Source organism: Lepisosteus platostomus, chromosome 26 (genome assembly GCF_059453375.1).
Source record: "Lepisosteus platostomus isolate fLepPlt1 chromosome 26, fLepPlt1.hap1, whole genome shotgun sequence".
Taxonomy (NCBI): Eukaryota; Metazoa; Chordata; class Actinopteri; order Semionotiformes; family Lepisosteidae; genus Lepisosteus; species Lepisosteus platostomus.
This window is the reverse complement of record NC_142636.1, coordinates 9,842,088-9,851,260: the sequence shown is the minus strand read 5'-3', so window position 1 is coordinate 9,851,260 and position 9,173 is coordinate 9,842,088. Positions and strand designations below refer to the sequence as shown.

Here is a 9,173-nt window from a genome sequence, read left to right as displayed (position 1 = left end):
GAAAATCACTAACAAGTTCCGATTTTATTTTACAACCATCAGAAAAATAAAGTGGGAGACAAGAATCAGCTCTTCAATCAAAAACAACTCAGAAACCAGATAAAAAAATATTGCCTTCCCTAATGAGGGATCTATACAGTGAGATCGGTAGCAGAAAAGACATCTGCACAGTGAAAGCAGCAGGATCTCTCTCAGCAGGACCCCCTCGCCCTAGAGCACCCAGTTTTCTGCTTCACGGTTTCCCAGTGTGCCAACAATTCCAGTGATTCTTCAGGGTATTAAGGACATGGGAAGTATACAAGCTCCATTGGGATTGTTTTCCCATAAGCCTGGTGATCCCAGAGTCTCTCGGACATTTTCTTGAAGGATCTCGTGAGCCGGCCTGTACAACAGCTCAGGTAGTCTCCTCTAGTCTCTTTCTCTTCTTTATTCGCAGACACACAACGCAGGAACACAGAAACACACACGCAACACAGGAACCTTACTGTACACACATGTCACAGACACACACACACTCACACACTGCACACACTGAGCCCAGAGAGAGGGTTCAGTATACAAGCGCGCACACACAGGTACATAGGAGCACAGACACAACACAGGAGCTCCCACACACAACACAGACACACATAAGCACACACACACATAACTCCATGTGGAATAAAGTGCCTCCCACTTTCCTGGGTGTCCCAGAGTCCATCCTGTCTGGGATTCTGGGGTGTCTGGGGTATCCAGTCCTTGTGTATCCGGCAGGATATGGAATATCAAAATTGAGGTTTGGCTGCAGCATCCTCTTCCCAAGACTACATTCGTGGCCCAGGTATTCCCAGAAACTCTTCCCTCTGTTGTCCGGTGATGCCCTGCCGGTCTCTGTGCTTACAGTGCAGTACCCACTGTAGAACAGAGGCGTCTCTATGGTGAGACTGGCCAGACACTGGGCACCGTGTCACAGCACATTTTATACAGTAGTAGGAGATACAGATACAAGGCACTGTGCGCAAGGTTGCAGTCGGACGGAATGCTTTTTACACAGAATGAGCCCTGAGGCAGTTTCGGGGTGTCTGTCCACACTCCTCACCCCACCCCTGGGCGACGTCACTGCCGCACCAAGAAGTAGCCCATGTTCATGAGGTAATAGCCCCTCCTTTGCTCGCCTGGCTCGTGAGGGGGCACCTCCTCCTGCGGAGGCCCAGAAGCAGGGTGCGGCACCAAGGGCACCCCTTCCTTTCCGGCCTGCAGCGCCGACCTGGACTGGGAGCTGGGGGGGTCCTTAGGGGTGGGGGGAACCTGGCAGGGCGGGTTGTGAGCGTGACGTCCCATTTTCAGGAGCTTGGACTTCAGCTGGACGCGATACCTGGAGCGCAGGGAGAGGGGGGGAGAGGGGGGAAGGTGAGGAAAAGAGCCAGAGCTCACCCCTGTCACCCAGGAGGGGGAAACAGTGACCCCTGCTGGCCAGGGAAAGCTACAGCGGGCAGGCCGGTGCAGAGAGGTTACCTGGCAATGAAGATGGTCAACAGAGAGACGCCCACCAGTAGGGACACCCCAGCCGCCCAGGACACAATTACCCACAGCTCCTGTGGACTGGTGTTGGACTGGGACTCCAGCACTAAGAGAGAGAGAGAGAGGGGTTAATATACACACTGCACTGAGCTCAGAGAGAGAGGGGTTAATATACACACTGCACTGAGCCCAGAGAGAGAGAGGGGTTAATATACACACTGCACTGAGCCCAGAGAGAGAGGGGTTAATATACACACTGCACTGAGCCCAGAGAGAGAGGGGTTAATATACACACTGCACTGAGCACAGAGAGAGAGGGGTTAATATACACACTGCACTGAGCACAGAGAGAGAGAGGGGTTAATATACACACTGCACTGAGCACAGAGAGAGAGGGGTTAATATACACACTGCACTGAGCCCAGAGAGAGAGAGGGGTTAATATACACACTGCACTGAGCCCAGAGAGAGAGGGGTTAATATACACACTGCACTGAGCCCAGAGAGAGAGGGGTTAATATACACACTGCACTGAGCCCAGAGAGAGAGAGGGGTTAATATACACACTGCACTGAGCACAGAGAGAGAGGGGTTAATATACACACTGCACTGAGCCCAGAGAGAGAGAGGAGTTACCAGTGAAACAGAAAACCAGCGGTGGGGGGGAGGGGGGGTGGTTAATATTCAATCTCCGAGAGAAGAGGGGGTCAGTACAGACACACTGCCTACCTCTGCCTCAGACAGACTGGGACAGAAGAAGTGCACAGACAGGCCAGGAGAGGCGTTCAGCAGGGCCCTGCTCTTTGGGGACAGGCGGTGGGCTCTGGAGCGGCCAGGTGGTCTCGGACAGTTCCTCCAGCACGGAGGAAGTCAGAGGACAGATGGCAGGAGGAGAGAGGGGCTGAGGCTGGTGTAACGTTTGGTCTCCTCCAGCACTTCCTCTTTCCCTGTGTTTACCGTTCTCTGTGTCACTGTGTGACTCAAGATCCCCCTCTTACTGGAACATCTGGCCAGCGGAAGAGACACACGCACACACGCATATTAACACGCACACGCATCTACACACACTCATGCACATAAACACACACACACACATCTATACACACTCACACATATAAACACACTCAAACACATATACACAAACTCATACACATCTACACACACTCACACATACATCTACACAAACTCACACATATCTATACACATATAAACATATCTACACACACTCACAAACACATCTGCACACACATATACACATATGCATACACTTACACATATACACACACTCATACACATCTATATACACTCAAACATCTACACACACATCTACAAACACTCAAACATATAAACACACACACACACATATACACACTCATACACATATACAGTAAAACTTATTCAAGCGGAAAATATATAAGGGCATCAAAGTATTAGTCAGGAAAGACTTAGCAGCCTTACCACACCAAACAAAATGTATCAACTGTGGTACAATTTCATTTTTGACAAGTATTCTGTTATTGCAAATTTTGTGTGGAATGGTGCTCTCCATGAGCACGGTATAAGTGTGAAATAGGTTAAGAGTTTGGAAAACCCAATAAATTATAGCTACACCTGTTACAATGCCAGTGCATTCAATGCCAAATGCAACAGACTGAGGCATTTAAACACTTTCTTTGAATATTTTGCTTTTTGGAGATTTAGACAAAATCCCTATTTAGGGCAAAGCAGCATATAGAGCCATATATGCAAGAAAAAAAAATGTGCACAGAACATTAAAATAACACCTTTCCTAAATTTCACTTCTGTCCTAAAACACAGCCATGCCATCAAACAACTTCTATGTTTTCTAATAAACCTAACCCTAAGCCTAGCTAAGGGTTTCGGCAGTTAGGGTTAGGGCTCAGATTTTTATCAATGCAGCTTAACACTCATTTAAGCAGAAAATATAACCCAGCTCATCAAAATATTAGTCTGAAAGGCCCTAGCAGCCTTGCCACAACAAACAAAATGTATCAACTGTGGTACAATTTCAGTTTTGGACAAGTATTCTGTTATTGTAAATTTTGTGTGGAATGGAGCTCTCCATGAGCATGGTATCAGTGTGAAATAGATTAAGAGTCTGGAAAACCCAATAAATTATAGCTACACCTGTTACAATGCCAGTGCAATCAATGCCAAATGCAACAGATTGAGACATTTAAACACTTTCTTTCAATATTTTGCTTGTTGGAGATTTAGACAACATCCCCATTTAGGGCAAAGCAGTATATAGAGCCATATATGCAAGAAAAAAAATGTGCACAGAACATTAAAATAACACCTTTCCTAAATTTCACTTCTGTCCTAAAACACAGCCATGCCATCAAACATCCTCTATGTTTTCTAATAAACCTAACCCTAACCCTAGCTAAGGGTTTGGGCAGTTAGGGTTAGGGCTCAGATTTTTATCAATTCAGCTTAACACTCATTTAAGCAGAAAATGTAACCTAAGGCATCAAAATATTAGTCTGAAAGGCCTTAGCAGCCTTGCCACAACAAACAAAATGTATCAACTGTGGTACAATTTCATTTTTTGACAAGTATTCTGTTATTGCAAATTTTGTGTGGAATGGTGCTCTCCATGAGCATGGTATCAGTGTGAAATGGGTTAAGAGTTTGGAAAACCCAATAAATTATAGCTACACCGGTTAAAATGCCATTGCATTCAATGCCAAATGCAACAGATTGAGACATTTAAACACTTTCTTTCAATCTTGTGCTTTTCGGGGATTTAGACAACATCCCCATTTAGGGCAATGCAGTATATAGAGCCATATATGGAAGAAAAAAAAAAGTGCACGGAACATTAAAATAACACCTTTCCTTAATTTCACTTCTGCCCTAAGACACAGCCATGCCATCAAACATCCTCTATGTTTTCTAATAACACTAACCCTAACCCTAGCTAAGGGTTTCGGCAGTTAGGGTTAGGGCTCAGATTTTCTTCAATGCAACCTAACACTCATTTAAGCAGAAAATATAACCCAGGGCATCAAAATATTAGTCTGAAAGGCCTTAGCAGCCTTGCCACAACAAACAAAATGTATCACTGTGGTACAATTTCATTTTTTGACAAGTATTGTGTTATTGTAAATTTTGGTAGAATGGTGCTCTCCATGAGCATGGTATCAGCGTTAAATAGGCTAATATTCTGGAAAACCCAATAAATTTTAGCTACACCTGTTAAAAAGCCAGTGCATTCAATGCCAAATGCAACAGACTGAGATATTTAAACACTTTCTTTCAATATTTTGCTTTTTGGAGATTTAGACAACATCCCCATTTAAGGCAATGCAGTATATAGAGCCATATATGGAAGAAAAAAAATCTGCACAGAACATTAAAATAACACCTTTCCTAAATTTCACTTCTGTCCTAAAACACAGCCATGCCATCAAACATCCTCTATGTTTTCTAATAAACCTAACCCTAACCCTAGCTAAGGGTTTGGGCAGTTAGTGTTAGGGCTCAGATTTTCTTCAATGCAACCTAACACTCATTTAAGCAGAAAATATAACCCAGGGCATCAAAATATTAGTCTGAAAGGCCTTAGCAGTCTTGCCACAACAAACAAAATGTATCAACTGTGGTACAATTTCATTTTTTGACAAGTATTCTGTTATTGCAAATTTTGGTAGAATGGTGCTCTCCATGAGCATGGTATCAGTGTTAAATAGGCTAATATTCTGGAAAACCCAATAAATTTTAGCTACACCTGTAAAAAAGCCAGTGCATTCAATGCCAAATGCAACAGACTGAGATATTTAAACACTTTCTTTCAATCTTTTGCTTTTTGGAGATTTAGACAACATCCCCATTTAGGGCAAAGCAGTATATAGAGCCATATATGCAAGAAAAAAAATGTGCACATAAAATTAAAATAACACCTTTCCTAAATTTCACTGCTGTCCTAAAACACATCCATGCCATCAAACATCCTCTATGTTGTCTAATAAACCTAACCCTAACCCTAGCTAAGGGTTTGGGCAGTTAGGGTTAGGGCACAGATTTTCATCAATGCAGCTTAACACTCATTTAAGCAGAAAATATAACCCAGCGCATCAAAATATTAGTCTGAAAGGCCCTAGCAGCCTTGCCACAACAAACAAAATTTATCAACTGTGGTAAAATTTCATTTTTTGACAAGTATTCTGTTATTGCAAATTTTGTGTGGAATGGTGCTCTCCATGAGCATGGTATCAGTGTTAAATAGCTTAAAAGTCTGGAAAACCCAATAAATTGTAGCTACACCTGTTTAAATGCCATTGCATTCAATGCCAAATGCAACAGATTGAGACATTTAAGCACTTTCTTTCAATATTTTGCTTTTCGGGGATTTAGACAACATCCCCATTTAAGGCAATGCAGTATATAGAGCCATATATGCAAGAAAAAAAAATGTGCACAGAACAATAAAATAACACCTTTCCTAAATTTCACTTCTGCCCTAAAACACAGCCATGCCATCAAACATCCTCTATGTTTTCTAATAACACTAACCCTAACCCTAGCTAAGGGTTTAGGCAGTTAGGGTTAGGGCTCAGATTTTCTTCAATGCAGCCTAACACTTATTTAAGCAGAAAATATAACCCAGGGCATCAAAATATTAGTCTGAAAGGCCTTAGCAGCCTTGCCACAACAAACAAAATGTATCAACTGTGGTATAATTTCATTTTTTGACAAGTATTCTGTTATTGCAAATTTTGTGTGGAATGGTGCTCTCCATGAGCATGGTCTCAGTGTTAAATAGCTTAAAAGTCTGGAAAACCCAATAAATTGTAGCTACACCTGTTAAAAAGCCAGTGCATTCAATGCCAAATGCAACAGACTGAGATATTTAAACACTTTCTTTCAATCTTTTGCTTTTTGGAGATTTAGACAACATCCCCATTTAGGGCAAAGCAGTATATAGAGCCATATATGCAAGAAAAAAAATGTGCACAGAACATTAAAATAACACCTTTCCTAAATTTCACTGCTGTCCTAAAACACAGCCATGCCATCAAACATCCTCTATGTTTTCTAATAAACCTAACCCTAACCCTAGCTAAGGGTTTGGGCAGTTAGGGTTAGGGCACAGATTTTCATCAATGCAGCTTAACACTCATTTAAGCAGAAAATATAACCCAGCGCATCAAAATATTAGTCTGAAAGGCCCTAGCAGCCTTGCCACAACAAACAAAATTTATCAACTGTGGTAAAATTTCATTTTTTGACAAGTTTTCTGTTATTGCAAATTTTGTGTGGAATGGTGCTCTCCATGAGCATGGTATCAGTGTTAAATAGCTTAAAAGTCTGGAAAACCCAATAAATTGTAGCTACACCTGTTTAAATGCCATTGCATTCAATGCCAAATGCAACAGATTGAGACATTTAAGCACTTTCTTTCAATATTTTGCTTTTCGGGGATTTAGACAACATCCCCATTTAGGGCAATACAGTATATAGAGCCATATATGCAAGAAAATAAAATGTGCAGAGAACAATAAAATAACACCTTTCCTAAATTTCACTTCTGCCCTAAAACACAGCCATGCCATCAAACATCCTCTATGTTTTCTAATAACACTAACCCTAACCCTAGCTAAGGGTTTGGGCAGTTAGGGTTAGGGCTCAGATTTTCTTCAATGCAGCCTAACACTCATTTAAGCAGAAAATATAACCCAGCGCATCAAAATATTAGTCTGAAAGGCCTTAGCAGCCTTGCCACAACAAACAAAATGTATCAACTGTGGTACAATTTCATTTTTTGACAAGTATTCCGTTATTGCAAATTTTGTGTGGAATGGTGCTCTCCATGAGCATGGTATCAGTGTGAAATGGGTTAAGAGTTTGGAAAACCCAATAAATTATAGTAACACCTGTTAAAATGTCATTGCATTCAATGCCAAATGCAACAGATTGAGACATTTAAACACTTTCTTTAAATCTTGTGGTTGTCGGGGATTTAGACAACATCCCCATTTAGGGCAATGCAGTATATAGAGCCATATATGGAAGAAATAAAAATGTGCACAGAACAATAAAATAACAGTTTTCCAAAATTTCACTTCTGCCCTAAAACACAGCCATGCCATCAAACATCCTCTATGTTTTCTAATAAATCTAACCCTAACCCTAGCTAAGGGTTTGGGCAGTTAGGGTTAGGGCTCAGATTTTCATCAATGCAGCTTAACACTCATTTAAGCAGAAAATATAACCCAGCGCATCAAAATATGAGTCTGAAAGGCCCTAGCAGGCTTGCCACAACAAACAAAATGTATCAACTGTGGTACAATTTCATTTTTGGACAAGAATTCTGTAATTGCAAATTTTGTGTGGAATGGTGCTCTCCATGAGCATGGAATCAGTGTGAAATGGGTTAAGAGTTTGGAAAACCCAATAAATTAGAGCTACACCTGTTAAAATGTCATTGCATTCAATGCCAAATGCAACAGATTGAGACATTTAAACACTTTCTTTCAATCTTGTGCTTTTCGGGGATTTAGACAACATCCCCATTTAGGGGAATGCAGTATATACTGTAGAGCCATATATGCAAGAAAAAAAAATGTGCACAGAACAATAAAATAACACGTTTCCTAAATTTCACTTCTGCCCTAAAACACAGCCATGCCATCAAACATCCTCTATGTTTTCTAATAACACTAACCCTAACCCTACTTAAGGGTTTGGCCAGTTAGGGTTAGGGCTCAGATTTTTATCAATGCAGCTTAACACTCATTTAAGCAGAAAATATAACCCAGCGCATCAAAATATTAGTCTGAAAGGCCCTAGCAGCCTTGCCACAACAAACAAAATGTATCAACTGTGGTACAATTTCATTTTTGGACAAGTATTCTGTTATTGTAAATTTTGTGTGGAATGGAGCTCTCCATGAGCATGGTATCAGTGTGAAATAGGTTAAGAGTCTGGAAAACCCAATAAATTGTAGCAACACCTGTTACAATGCCAGGTCATTCAATGCCAAATGCAACAGATTGAGACATTTAAACACTTTCTTTCAATATTTTGCTTTTTGGAGATTTAGACAACATCCCCATTTAAGGCAATGCAGTATATAGAGCCATATATGGAAGAAAAAAAAATGTGCACAGAACATTAAAATAACACCTTTCCTAAATTTCACTTCTGCCCTAAGACACAGCCATTCCATCAAACATCCTCTATGTTTTCTAATAACACTAACCCTAACCCTAGCTAAGGGTTTCGGCAGTTAGGGTTAGGGCTCAGATTTTCTTCAATGCAACCTAACACTCATTTAAGCAGAAAATATAACCCAGGGCATCAAAATATTAGTCTGAAAGGCCTTAGCAGCCTTGCCACAACAAACAAAATGTATCAACTGTGGTACAATTTCATTTTTTGACAAGTATTCCGTTATTGCAAATTTTGTGTGGAATGGTGCTCTCCATGAGCATGGTATCAGTGTGAAATGGGTTAAGAGTTTGGAAAACCCAATAAATTATAGTAACACCTGTTAAAATGTCATTGCATTCAATGCCAAATGCAACAGATTGAGACATTTAAACACTTTCTTTCAATCTTGTGGTTGTCGGGGATTTAGACAACATCCCCATTTAGGGCAATGCAGTATATAGAGCCATATATGGAAGAAATAAAAATGTGCACAG

General features: G+C 41.1%; 1 protein-coding gene across 3 annotated transcripts in view; it reads right to left on the bottom strand.

Moving 5' to 3' along the window:
* The window catches only part of il6r (interleukin 6 receptor), a 70,101-nt gene continuing 60,928 nt past the window's right edge, over positions 1–9,173 (bottom strand). For all 3 annotated transcript variants that reach the window (XM_088621047.1, XM_088621050.1, XM_088621048.1), the window contains 2 exons: positions 1,495–1,606; positions 1–1,354 (listed from right to left, as the gene is read on the bottom strand). In XM_088621047.1, the coding sequence (XP_088477173.1) occupies positions 1,096–1,354; positions 1,495–1,606 (371 nt within the window). In that variant the 3' untranslated portion in view covers positions 1–1,095. The remainder of the gene's footprint in view (positions 1,355–1,494; positions 1,607–9,173) is intronic.